Source organism: Tursiops truncatus, chromosome 20 (genome assembly GCF_011762595.2).
Source record: "Tursiops truncatus isolate mTurTru1 chromosome 20, mTurTru1.mat.Y, whole genome shotgun sequence".
NCBI lineage: Eukaryota > Metazoa > Chordata > Mammalia > Artiodactyla > Delphinidae > Tursiops > Tursiops truncatus.
In genome coordinates this window covers 10624295-10637786 of record NC_047053.1, presented here as the reverse complement: position 1 = coordinate 10637786, position 13492 = coordinate 10624295, and the positions used below count along the sequence as shown (strand labels likewise).

The window sequence follows — 13492 nt, the reverse complement described above, 5'->3', positions numbered from 1 at the left end:
GCTTAGGTTTTCAGGTGCTCGGTCTATTTTAGTGAAGAAAGTTTGATTGGATCATGGCCACGCGTGTTTGTTCAAGTAGCGTCTGTGGCTGCCCGCGTGCCACGCGGCAGAGTTGAGTTAAGTGGATGTGATGGAGGCCATATGGCCCCCGAAGTCTGAAATATTTACCATCTGGCCCTTTACAGGAAAAGTTGGCTGATTGCTGCCTTACCCAAATGTTGGCCAGGCCTTGGTGTTGGATGCTGAGATGGTCGCCATCTCGTGTCGGTGGTCCATCAAGTGGACTCCGGGTCTGAGCCCCGCCCCAGAGACGGAGGGCTGGGCGCTGCACCCCGGACCTCAGGCCGCTCTGCTAAGTGCTCGCCCCCTGCGCTTGGTCCTCCCCTAACCTGCGCTCCCCTGTCTTCCTCCCTCGGCCAGCATCCACTCGAGCGTGCTGAAGGATGAGGCTGAGCCCCCTGTGGCCGGGGGGCCCCAGCTCCCCGAGGTCAGCCTGGGCCGCTTGGATTTTGAGGTGTCCGACTTCTTCCTCTTTGGCTCGCCCCTGGGCCTGGTCCTGGCCATGCGGAGGACGGTGCTGCCCGGACTGGATGGTGGGTATGGCGCGGGCTGGGGTTCAAGATGCCTTTGGGTCACTAGGCCACTGTGTGAGGGCCTGGAATTGGGGAGAGCGGGGCGGGGAGGGCCATGGAGTTGGGGTAGATGAAGAGAGAGGCGAGGAAGAAGAAGAAGGGGTCGGGGGGGGGGAGGAGAGTGGGGCAGTTTCCCTAGATGGGCAAAGGTGAGGCAGCTCCTGGTGGATTTCGCTGTCCCTGTCACATGCCCCAGACTGATTTGTGCCCCCATTGTCCAGCTGTCATGCTGTCAGGGAAGAGAAGCCCTATTGCACCCACCCCCTCCATCCCCAGCGCCCAGGCAGGCCCTCTGCAGCCAGGTTGGTCTTACTGCCCCCTGCAGATGCCCTGCTCACCTCAGTGCTTTTGTTCTCGCAGTCCCTGCGGCCTTCAGTGCCTTCTCCCCATCCCTCTAAGATCCACACGGAGGTGGTTTGCACCAGCAGATGGCTTAGCAATGGCTCTGCGGATGTAAGAGGCTGGAGGCACCTCGGAGAACAGTGGATCAGGGATTCTCGAATTTCCTTAGCACCCAAGTTTACCAACAGCCTGCACTATGGAACAGATAAAAAGTGGCGGGGGGGTGTCTGCTAGAAGTGGGGAGAGGAGGCAGAACCCCACGGCCGTCCTTAACGTTGCTAAGGAAACCTAGGGCTCCCTGGATGCTGGACCGTCCAGTCCTCTAAGAGGGACAGTGAGGCACGTTGATGAGCTGAAGCCTCAGTGGAGACACCTGCTGGTCAATGGGAGAAGTGTTCTGTCGGCTCTGGCAAACTAAGAAGTCTACTTACTACCGGGCCTGGGAATTGAGCGGGCCGAAGGAAGGGCTGCTGATCCTGACTGAAAGATCCTAGGTCCGCTTCATAGTTCAGGTGGCAACTAAGTGACAGCTAGAAGAATTTAAAGGAGTTTGACCAGTGGAAATAGTGGAGGGCGTCCTGCTAGGAGGAGGGGCAGCTTGAGCAGAAGCGCAGAGAAAGGAAAGCAGCAAACCTGGCTGGGGAGTCACCGACGTCCACCGTGGCTGTAGTCCTGGGCGCCTACAGCGGTGCTTCTAGGTGGGGCAGGTTGGCAAGGCATTGAAGGCCAAGCTGAACCTGATGGCTTTGATCCTGTCGGTAGCAGGGAGCCATGGCAGGTTCTTGAGCAGAGGAATAGGTTACTCAAAGCTGCAGTGAAGGGAGCCTCCTAGGGCCAAGGGAGCAGGTGCTCAAGGGACTTCCCCCATGTATCCTCCCACTTCCCACCCCCACCCAGGTTTCCAGGTACGTCCTGCCTGCAGTCAGGTCTACAGCTTTTTCCACTGTGCAGACCCCTCTGCCTCCCGGCTTGAACCACTGCTGGAGCCCAAGTTCCACCTGGTGTCGCCCGTCAGCGTTCCCCGCTACCAGAGGTTCCCGCTGGGTGACGGACAGTCCCTCCTCCTTGGTAGGCCCTCAGGAGTATAAGAGTGTGCTGAGCCGGAGGCTGGGCCCCAGCTAGGAGGTGCCCCAGGGCCACCCTCTCTGGTCCAGCCCCTCCAAGCTAGTCAGCTGTCAGAGTGACTAGACTCACCTGAACAAGGACTATGTGCTCTGTGCGGGGGGGACAGGAAGACAGCTGACTCACCTGCCTTCCAAGCAGCCCACCTGTGTGAGCACCTGTTCTGCAGGAGGCATCTTTGGGCTCTGCCCCGTGACCAGCTCCCATGGCCGGGACCAGCATAATACTTGAGTTGTCAGACCTGATTGTAAGTCCGGGGATCCATGCTGAGTGCCATGCCTAGAGCCCAGCCTGGACTCTGGAGGGGCAGGGCACGGAGTGGGTCACCCTGGAGGGCTTCATGGAAGAGGGGGCCTTCAACCAAGGCATCGGACAGGTGGAGAAGAGCTGGAGGATGGGGGTTGGAGAGATCTTCTGGGTGGAGGGAACATCAGGAGCAAGGACAGGTGGGTTGGGGGGGCGTGGCCTCCAGGGCTTAAGTGGGGTGAGCCAGGCATGGACTGGGGTGAGGCCAAGGGGAGGCCTCTACTGGACAGTCAGGGGCTTGGAGATCAGAGCCTTGTCTCCGTACCACAGTTCAGGAAGTTTAGCCAAGCCGGTTCAGAGATTTGGGCCAGATTGGGGGCGGGGGCTGCTGTGCACATGGCTCATTCAGGATTAAAATCCAATTGACCCCCCCTTGCCCCATGTCAATGGAAACTTAATTTCCAAAGTCCTCTTTTGTCAGGAGCTTCCGTAGATAGAAGGGGCTCTAAAACCTTCCCACATCTTAAAATGTCACTCTCTGCTCAGGGCATCCCCCTGCCCCCAGGGGGCGCCCTCGCTCCCAGGATGGAGGCCCCATTCATTTCCAAGCTCAGCCACAGCCCTCTGTGGCTCAGGGAGGAGTCACATGGTAACGTGCCACCTGTGACCTCAGCTGGTGCTTTGGGGGCAGTGTCCCAGACGTGCCCTCGGCCGCTCTACTGGGGCTGGATGTGATGGTCGGGACCCTGACTCGTGCCTGCGTAACCCATGGCTTGGCGGAGGTGAAATCTGACTGCATACTACGGTGAGGGGGTCCCGTCAGGCTCTGGGGTAAGAGGTGCGGGCTGCCCGCTGGGCAGGTGAGGGAGCAGGCCGGGCTCAGCCTCCCGCCCAGCACGGGGCTGGCGCACACGGGCAGCTTCATCTGAGGCCCACCACTCGGCCTTGACTGTGAAATTCCCCCTCCAGCTGACGCCCTGCACAGCCACAGCTCCCTCTTCCTGGAGGGCAACTCCCGGGGCAGCCCGCCGCTTCTGGAGGCCCCGGCCTCACCCCCTCACGCCCCGAGGTCCCAGCGCCCGGGGCGGAGGATAAGCCAGGGCAGCTCCCACAGTGAGAGCTCGGAGTCCTCGGACAGCCTGGCCCCCGTGGGCACCTCCCGCAGTGAGTGAGGGTCTCCCGGGCCCTGCCTGGATTCGCGGGAGGGGGAACCCTCCTCCGGGTGGCCGCTGGCCCCCTGCCGGGGCTGCCGAGGGCAGGGGAGGAGGGGACAAGGGAATCCAGACCCAGCTCTGACCTCAGAGAGAACTGTGACCTCTGACCCTGGACAGGGGCCCTGACCTCTGACCGTGGACTGAGCCGTGACCTTGCCAGGCCTCGACTTAATCCCAATGTTCAGTTTTCCCCCTGGGAGTCCCTGTGACCAACAGCCCTGGGATGAGACTGTGCACGTCTCCGTGGGTCAGGCCCCCATCCTGGGGACCAGTTTGCAGCACGCGCCCTGGGGGAGGGGTGGGTACGCGAGGGGGTGGGGGGTCGTTGAAGGCGGAGGAGAGCTCATTCTGAGCCGAGCGCTCTGGCCCCAAACTTGTGCCCCGAGTGGCACATCCACCCCTGGATCCAGGCCCCAGGGTCCCACGCTGCCCCTTGGGTCAAAGCCCCGGGCAGGCTGCTCTGACCTTGCCCCCCTCTTGGCCCCGCAGTCACAGCCAAGTGGTGGGGCAGCAAGCGCATCGACTACGCCCTGTACTGCCCCGACGTCCTCACCGCCTTCCCCACCGTGGCCCTGCCCCACCTCTTCCACGCCAGCTACTGGGAGTCCACGGACGTGGTGGCCTTCATCCTGAGACAGGTACTGCCGCCCCTTCTTGGGAGGGCCCGTCCTTCTGGGGAGAAGAGGCTGACCTCGCGGGCCACGCTGGACACTGGGAAGGCACCGAAGCGCGGCGAGTCGGGGGGTGACCTGGACAGACAACGGTTTTCCTGAGGAAGGCTGGCTTCTGGCCAATGGCGTGGTACTTTCTAGAAAATTAAATAGACACCACGTAGGAGAATGTACCTATGGTTCAACTTGGAGACTGGAGTCATCATGGCTGTTCCCCTGTGGGTCTCAAGGTCCTCGTCTCTAAAATAGGTGGAGAGAGAGGCCAGGGACTGAGGGAGAGCCTGGGGGTGGGTAGAGGCTGGCAGGTGAGGGTCAGATCACATGCACCCTCCACAGCCAAGGTCAGAGGGGGATTTTATACTGGGTCCGATGAGAAGCCACTGCAGAGTTTTGAGTAAGGGAGAGAGATTGATATTTTAGAAGGAAGTCCTGTGGCTGCTGCTTGGAGGGCAGGAGAGCAAGCGTGGGATCCCAACCTTGAGGTGGCGGCTTGGGCTAGGAAGCTGGTGGCAGAGGTGCCGAGGGGCTGCCGGGTTTGAGGTGTGGTGACAGGACCTGCTGACATTCGGGCTGCGAGGGAAAGGGGGGGGGTCCCACGAATCCTGGTTTCCACTCGATTAACTATGGTGACACCATGCCCTAGGGCTGGGGAAGAGCGGGGCTGGGCGGGAGGGGATGCTGAGTCTTGGGTGTGGACCTGGGAAGGTGAGACGCCTGTTAGATGTTGGGAGGGAAGGTGAGTGGAGAGTCTGGAGCTTAGCTGGCTTGGAGGTAAAAATGTGGCGTCATCAGAGCCTGGATGGCATTTAAAGCCAGTGATGGGTTGCCCTGCTTCTCACACCAATTCCCACGTGTGAGTTTTTTCCCCACAGCAGGCAAGTCTCTGACCTCAGCTGGGTGTCCTACAATTTCACTCAGTTTTGACATTATCTATCTAGAGATAGGGTCAGATCCTGCAGGTTAAGGGCTCAGCCCTACAACTGCCCGCCCTGCCCCCATCAGATGTCAATCTTCAGGTTGTCACCTGGGTTTCCCTCTCTTTTTTTTTTAAACATCATGAAAAATTTTTTTCTTTATTTTTTTTGGCTGCGTCGGGTCTTAGTTGGTGCACATGAGATCTTCATCGAGGCATGTGGGTCCTTTCGTTGCAGCGCGTGGGCTCTCCGTTGCTGCGCATGGGCTTCTCTCTAGTTGTGGCATGCAGGTTTTTCTCTCTCTAGTTGTGGCGTGCGGGCTCTGTAGTTTGCAGCACGCGGGCTCTCTTGTTGAGGCGTGTGAGCTCAGTAGTTGCGGCGCGTGGGTTTTAGTTGCCCCGCAGCATGTGGGATCTTAGTTCCCCGACCAGGGATTGAACCCACGTCCCCTGCATTGGAAGGTGGATTCTCTACCACTGGACCACCAGGGAAGTCCCTCACCTGGGTTTTCTGACTCACAGGCTATAGAATGGAGGTTCCAAAGATCCTCTCCTTGGTTTCAGTTAATTTGCTGGAGTGGCTCACAGAACTCAGTTTATTTACTAGATTACTGGTTAATTATAAAAGGATTTTATAAAAAGGAATAGCCAGATGGAAGAGATGCAAAGGGCAGGGTATGGGGAAAGGGGTTGGAGCTTCCATGCCCTCTCTAGGGCACCACTGTCCCCAAATTCCCATGTGTTCACCAACCTGGAAGATCTCCAAACCCCATCCTTTTGGGTTTTTGTGGAGGCTTCATTACATAGACATGATGGATTAAATCACTGGCCATCTGTGATTGAACTCCAACCTCCAGCCCCTCTCCCCTCTCCCGAGGTGGTGATGTGGGGCTGGGGCGGGACTGAAAGTTCCAACCCTCTGATCACAAGGTTGGTTCTCCTGGCAACCAGCCCCATCCTTAGATGCGGTTCAAGTCACCTCGTTAACATAACGAAAGACACCTTTGTCCCTCTCACTTAGGAAGTTGCAAGGATTTGAGAAGCTTTGTGCCAGAAATTGGACAAAGACCAAATATCTACTTCTTCTTATAAATCCCAACATCACAGATACCGAGGGAGTTACTGTAGACGGAGAAGTTCAGGGAGGAGTCCTGGAGTGGATAGACGGGGGGGGGGGGGGGGGGGTAGTGGAGACAGTGCAGGGCGAGTCTTCTGCGGACTTCTGCTGTCAGGGAGAGCAGGAACATGTCATGGTTGTTGAGAGGGGTCCTAGGGAGAGGCAGTATGACGGCATATTTAGATGCTGAGGAGAATGATCCAGTAGTGAGGGACTAGCCATTGATGTAGGGTTGAGAGGGGAGCTGGCTCCATTATGTTCTTGAGGAGGTGGGTGGGGCTGGGTGGGACCAGGTCACCCACCGTAACGGGGGAAGGCAGAGAATGGGTACAGACGCAGGTGGCTGCTAGGTTTGGGTGTCGAGAGCAGAGGCTGGTCCAGGCCAGAGCATTTGAGAGACAGTGGTCTGGCCCCAGCTGTCAGGACAGGTGGGCAGAGTGGTAGGTGCTGGGGGCTCCCGGCCTCCTGAGGGTCCCAGGCTGGGAGGTGGGGAGGCCTGGGGGAGGGCCTGACTGGCCGCAAGCTGGAGGGCCCTGACACCATGGGGAGGAGGGAGAGGGGCCCAGATGGCCTGACCCGGAGTCCTGCTGGGCTCATCAGGTGATGCGCTACGAGAGCGTGAACGTCAAGGAGAGCGCTGGCTTGGACCCCGCGGCACTGAGCCCCACCAACCCCCGCGAGAAGTGGCTTCGTAAGAGGACCCAGGTCAAGCTGCGGGTATGTGCTTGTTGGAGGTGCCTACGGGCTGAGGCTGTGGTCTCGGGGAGGTGGGGCTGCCCCCGGGGGCTGGGGCATCCACACGGCGGGGAAGGGCTTTGGTTCGCTCCTCAGATCTCCGTGCTCATACATGCTGGGATTCGGGCTTAGACGAGGCCCCCAGGGCTGCAGTGGAGGGGGAGGGGGGATTGGTGGGATGGGGAGCTGGCTGCCCGTGGCCTGGCTCCACAGGAGCACCACGGGTGGGGCTCCAGGGCGCTGGGGATGGTGAGGAGATGCCAGTTGTGGAGCAATTGCTATATGCCAGGCCTCTGTAGACGTACCCAGGGGTCCGAAAGAGTCTTGCACACAACCACAGCCCGGTGTGGCGTTTGTCATCATATAGAGGGAGGCACAGATTAGGAAGAAGATGAAGAGAAGGATTGTCAGGGCAGGCCGTGCAGCGCTTCCCTGAAGAAGCATCATCTCTGCAAGGTATTGACGTATGAATAGGAGTTCAGTAGGCATACATTCATTTACTCAGCAAACGACGGTCAATACCCACTGTGTCCCAGACCCTTTGCCAGGCAGTGGGGCACAGGGATTTACAAGCACAGCCACTGTTGTGGTGGGCACTTCCAGTCCTGTGGGAACATCAGACATGGACCCCAAGAACAGTCCTAAATGGTACAAGGTGATCAGTGATCCATGAATCAACTCTTTTTTTGGTAAACATATTTATTGAGCTATAACCACATTTTATACAATTCACCCACTTAAAGTGTGCAATTCAATGTATCTTAGTATATTCACCGATGTGTGCAACCATCATCATGGTTAATTTTAGATCATTTCCATCACCTCCGAAAGAAACCCCTTACCCTTTAGCTACCACTCCGCTCCCCCAGCCCCACTGCCACCCCTAACCTTAAGCGACCACTCATCTACTTTCTGTCTCTATGGCTTTGCCTGTTCTGGACATTTCATATAATGGAATCATACTATAGGTGGTTCCTTGTGTCTGGCTTCTTTCACTGAGCACCTTTCTCAAGGTTCATCCGCATTGTGGTTTGTGTCAGTACTTAATTCCTTTTTATGGCATCTTTCCATGTGTTTATTTCCATGAATGAGCTCTTCCCTTATCGGTATTCTTGTCAGCAGGCCTGCATCTCCCACTTGACTGAGGGTTTCCGGGTCAGGGTCCATGACTGGTTCCTCTCTGCATCCCCAGAGCCCAGCTCTGGGACCAGTGCAGATGAGGTGCCTACAGATGTTTGTTGATTTGAATTGAAATACCATGGAATTGAGAGGAGGCAGAGACCATCTCTGGGGAGTCCACCAGTGCTTCTTGGAGAGGGCGAAGTTGAGTCAGGTCTTAGTGGATGGGCTGGAAGAAGGAGGCAGGGGACCAGGGATGCCATAGAAAGTGGGGGGACCAGTGTGAGCAAAGGCCCAGAGGCCTCTGCAGAGCCTGACCTGAAAGAACCAGTGGGGCTTCGAAGGGCAGCAGCAGGAGATGGGACTGAAAAGATTGCCCAGCAAAGTTTTGATGCCAGGCTCAGGATTTGTACTTCATCCCGAGGGCCCCGGGGGGTTAAAAGCTCTGTGCTTTGTAAAGACGGTCGCTCTGCCACGGGGAATGTTTTTGAGTAAGGGGGCTCCTCTAAGATGCTACTAGCGGAGCCCAGGGGAGAGGTACCTGGGTGTGGGAAAAGACACAGATGTGGGTGGTTCTGTAAAGATGGAGTGGTTTGGGTCTTGAAGCCAGGCTGGGAGTGGTGGGCAGCTGGGGCCAATGTAGGGCTACGGAATGAATTGAAACCAGACGTGAAGAAGGATGGGGGTGCTGGGATAGTTACAGACAAGTGACGCGACGTCCAGCATTGCTCCAGAATGATCTGGAGCGGGGTGGGGGCATCCAGCCAGGGAAGAGCAGAGCCAGAACGGCCGCGACTGGTTTCCGGCCACACGAGACTTCCTACGCTGTTTTCTCTACTCTTGACATTTAAATCGCCCACGAAGCAAAGACGGATGGTAAACGGCTACTGGATGTGAGCCGTGATGAGGAAGGAGGAAGTGAAGGTGACCCTCAGTTTCCAGCCTGGGGATCTAGAAGGATGCCAGGCTCTGAGGACTGGTTGTTACCTCCAGGCCATGCGGAGAATCAAGAGCGGAGGATGCTGGTCTGCAAGAGCCCGGGGCTCCTTGGAGACCACGTGAGGGTCTAAGGGTCTGTTTCCCTCGTGGACTCCATGGGGACACATCTCGGAAGCTCTAACGAGGTTAATAGGAAGGAAGGCAATATCCGGCGGGTGTGCACCCCTCCAGCTGATCCAGTGGCTGACGTAAGGAAAAAGCCAGGTCAAGTCCCCTTGCAGAAGCTGAGCTGGTTTCTGTCCTTCCAGAATGTCACCGCCAACCACCGGGCCAACGACGTGATTGCTGCCGAAGACGGCCCCCAGGTCCTGGTGGGGCGGTTCATGTACGGGCCCCTCGACATGGTGGCCCTGACCGGGGAGAAGGTACAGAGGCTGGGCCATCCCCTCCTGGGTACCACGTGGCACGTGCGGTGAGGGCTGCGGAAGGCCTGGCTGCACGAGGTGGGAGATGCTCACGCAGGTCAGGGAGGGAGAGCGGGAGTGAGGGATGGACCAGGTGCCTCGGAGAAGCTGGTGTGGCTGCAGTAGAAAGAGGAAAGGTGGTGGGAGCCAGGAGCTAGCGTCGGACGGGACCCCAAGCCCTGCTGTCTTGGCAGAGAAGAGCTCCCAAGCCCAGCCCCAGCGCCCCAGCCTTCAGCGGTTCCCCTGGGCCCCTCACTGCCTGCAGGTGGACATCCTGGTGATGGCAGAGCCTTCCTCCGGCCGCTGGGTGCACTTGGACACGGAGATCACGAACAGCAGCGGCCGGATCACGTACAGCGTGCCGCGGCCCCGGCGCCTGGGGCTCGGCGTCTACCCTGTGAAGATGGTCGTCAGGTAAGACCCAGGTGACACTCTCACGGTGCTTTCACCCGGTTCCATGGCCCTGCCAGCCAGGCCTGTCCAGAAGATGGGGGCCTCGAGGTACTGTCTTCGGGACCCTGTCCTTGTCTGCAGGGAGAGAGGAAAATGGGATGCGGTCGCAGCTGTAGCATCAGGAGATGCCGCCCAGGTTCTCTCTCAACCTGGCCCTGACTGAGCTCTGACCCCGGCTGTGGGCTGACCTTGGCCTCAGGCTGACACCTGACCTTGAGCGCACGGCTGGCCATACCTTTCAGGGGCGACCAGACCTGCGCGATGAGCTACCTCACAGTGCTGCCCCGGGGCATGGAGTGCGTGGTCTTCAGCATCGACGGCTCCTTCGCGGCCAGCGTGTCCATCATGGGAAGCGACCCCAAGGTCCGGCCAGGGGCAGTGGACGTTGTCCGGTGAGTGCACCCTCCCTGCAGGGGATGTGTCCCCCCGGGGCAGGGGCCAGCAGCCCTGGGGGATATGGGCCAGGAGCCGGGAGTCCTGGCTTCACCTCCAGCAGTAATTTACTGAGGCCCTTGAGAATCTCGGATGCCCTCCCTCCCTCCCTATCTTCCTCCCTCTGTTTATTCTAACACTGTCTGAGCATTCTGTGCAGTGAATCAGGCCTGGTCTCTTGCATTCAGATCCCAGTCAGGATAAAATTGGTGTGTTCTGATTACCGGTTGCCGTGGAGCAAATGCTCCGTACTTAGCAACTGAAGATCGTACTTTATTATTCTATCACATCATTGACTGGCTTCTGCTGGGAGTTTCTCCAGCAATGGCAGTCAGGTGGCGGTCCAGGCGGGGGGTCATCTGAGGGCTCCACTGGGCTGGAGGTTCAAGATGTTCAGGATGGATGATGAGCTCATGTGTCTTGTTCCTCGGCTGGGGCGCCTCTTTCTCTCTCTCCATGTGGCTGTTCCATGTGACCAGCCAGGTGGTCTCAGACCAGCCAGACTTTGTACCTGGTGGCTGACTTCCACCATGGTGACCGGCCTCCTCTGGTTCCTAGAGACCCAGCTGGAAGCTACAAGTGTTCTTAGGACCCAGCCTCGGAATTCAGTGTCCTTTCCACTACGTTCTATTGGTTATAAGTGAGGCGCAGGATCGAACCAGATTCAAGGGGAAGGGACCACATAAAGGTGTGAATACTGGGACACGTGGCTCACTGGGAGGCCCTCTTTCAAGACTAGCTAACACAGTGCTAATCGAGAGATTGCAGCTATTACAGCTGATTGGAGAAAGCAGAGCAGACTTCCTGGGGCAGGTGACATTTGAGGCAACTCCTGAAGGACGGATATATAGATATATATATTGCAGTCCATGCCATTGTACAAATATTAGCACATGCAGAAAGACAAAAAGAAGAAAATACAAAACTCTTTTTTTTTTTTTTTTTGCGGTATGCGGGCCTCTCACTGTTGTGGCCTCTCCTGTCTTGGAGCACAGGCTCCGGAGGCGCAGGCTCAGCGGCCATGGCTCACGGGCCCAGCCGCTCCACGGCATGTGGGATCTTCCCAGACCGGGGCACGAACCCGTGTCCCCTGCATCGGCAGGCGGACTCTCAACCACTGCGCCAGCAGGGAAGCCCACAAAACTGGTTTTGATAGGCCAAGAAGGTGACAGGGAAGAACAGAGCACGTGTGGGGAAGAGGTGGGGCAAGTTTAGGGCCATTGGATGTTGGGGGCCAGATTGGGACAGGGCAGGAGGTGCGGCAGGAAGCACAGCTTCCTAGGGCTATTGTACTGCGGAGAGAGGTGCAAACGGATTTTCCACTAGAAAAGCAAAAGAGGTACCACTTTAGTCTCTCCCTCTCTCCCTCCACTCTTTTCTGAGGCTGGCTCTGGGCCAGGCTCTAGGCTGGGCACTGATGCAGAAAGAGATCCTAGTTAGAGGAAATTCACAGTCCAGTGGAGAAAACAAGTCATGGGCATGAGAAACTGTACTCCAGGACTCCAAGGGATCAGAACACCAAGAGTGGGACCGATCCCGGGTCCTGGGAGTTCTTGGGGACTGGGTCAGGGGACTGCCCTGCACCACCCCAGCAGCAGTGGTTACTCTGGGGAGAGAAAACTAGTCTGGCTCAAGGACTCCTACGAGACTGCTCACCTCAAGATGCCCACTGGCCTTGTGGAAACAGGCCCTGGACCTGCTCATTTCAGGGGTCGACCTCCTCCTTATAAGCCTGCGTCCTTTATTCCCATTATATCTTCTCCAAGCCCCTCCCAAGTCAGTGTCCCCCTCCCACACCTGGGAAGGGGAGGCTGTGGTCCTTCCTCTCTGGGGGGCAGTCCATCTGGTGCTCTCATCTCTTCACATGGGCTCCTGGGGCCGCTGCGGTGCTCTCCAAACCTTGCTAAGCATCAGAAGCTGCTTTCTATAATCACAGATCACTGGGTACCCCGTCAGAATTAACCAGAACTCTGGAGGTGACACCTGAGCCTGTGCATTCTTACAAAACCTCCCCAAATCTCTCAGAGCATCTTCCAGGTTTGGAAATCCCCAATCTATGGTGGCCAGTCAGTGGCTAGTGCCACAAAAGCCTGCAATCAGGCCTGGGCTCATCTGACATCTTACAGACAGGATTCCATGTCAGCGGAGAGCACTTGCCCACTGTGAGAGCACAGAGAAGAGAGAGGCAGATCCTGCTCGGAAAGCAGGGAAGGCTTCCTGGAGGAGGTGGCCTTGAAAGATGGGGGGATGGGAACATAAGGAGATGGAGCACAAAGCCTCTCTAGGGCAGGGGTCTGCAGCAGAAGAGCACAGGGCTTGTCTGGGGCAGCAAAGCAGCTCCGTGTGGCTGGGGAGCTGCCATGCTCAAGGGCAGAGTGTGGGGGACCACCAGTGCAGGGGGGCCTTGCGACCTCAGGGCACCGGGGAGCCAGGAATGGCTTTAGGCAAAGGAGTAGTGGGGTTAGATGTGCAATTTACAGAAATCACCATGGAAACAGTACCAAGGATAACAATAAACTCACTGCCAGGCTTGTTTGGGATGAATGTATTTCATCCTTCAGAAAACCCTAGGTGGTAATTGTTGTTATTAGCCCCATTTTACAGAAGGGGAAACTGAAACCCTGGGGGCGTTAAGTAACCTGCTCGAAGTTGCACGGCCCAGGTTGGATTGCAATTGGGGGCACTGGAGGGAAAGGGGCCTCCCAGGAGGGTTTTGTAGTGGCCCAGGAGAGCGATGGGTCCTGAGCTAAGGCTAAGAAGTGGAGTTAAACTGAGAGGATGGAGTGAAGATCCTGCCGGGTAGAATCAAAGGCTCCTTGATGGGAGGAGGAAGGACGGGAGACCGAAGGAAAGGGAGGGATCAAAGGCGCTTCTCTCTGGCTCCAGAAGCTTGAGTGATGGTGGTGCATCACAGAGAAGGGGACCCAAGCAGAGGGGCCGGGAGTGGGGGGATCATTTGTGCTGTGGGCATGTGGTTGGTGCCTGTGGGCCATCCAGGGGAGATGGCCAGGACTCACGGGGCTCAACTGGGGGTGCGGACTTCAGGGTGCCCCCTTGTTTTCCCCTAGTGCTCCTGGGAACAGCCCCTCTGGC

General features: G+C 57.5%; 1 protein-coding gene across 1 annotated transcript in view; it reads left to right on the top strand.

The window, feature by feature from the left end:
* The window catches only part of PITPNM3 (PITPNM family member 3), a 90020-nt gene that overhangs the window by 68565 nt on the left and 7963 nt on the right, over positions 1-13492 (top strand). The window contains exons 10-17 of the mRNA XM_033847164.2: positions 421-593; positions 1872-2042; positions 3312-3506; positions 4046-4194; positions 6858-6974; positions 9359-9475; positions 9780-9928; positions 10210-10359. Of these exons, the coding sequence (XP_033703055.1) occupies positions 421-593; positions 1872-2042; positions 3312-3506; positions 4046-4194; positions 6858-6974; positions 9359-9475; positions 9780-9928; positions 10210-10359 (1221 nt within the window). The remainder of the gene's footprint in view (positions 1-420; positions 594-1871; positions 2043-3311; positions 3507-4045; positions 4195-6857; positions 6975-9358; positions 9476-9779; positions 9929-10209; positions 10360-13492) is intronic.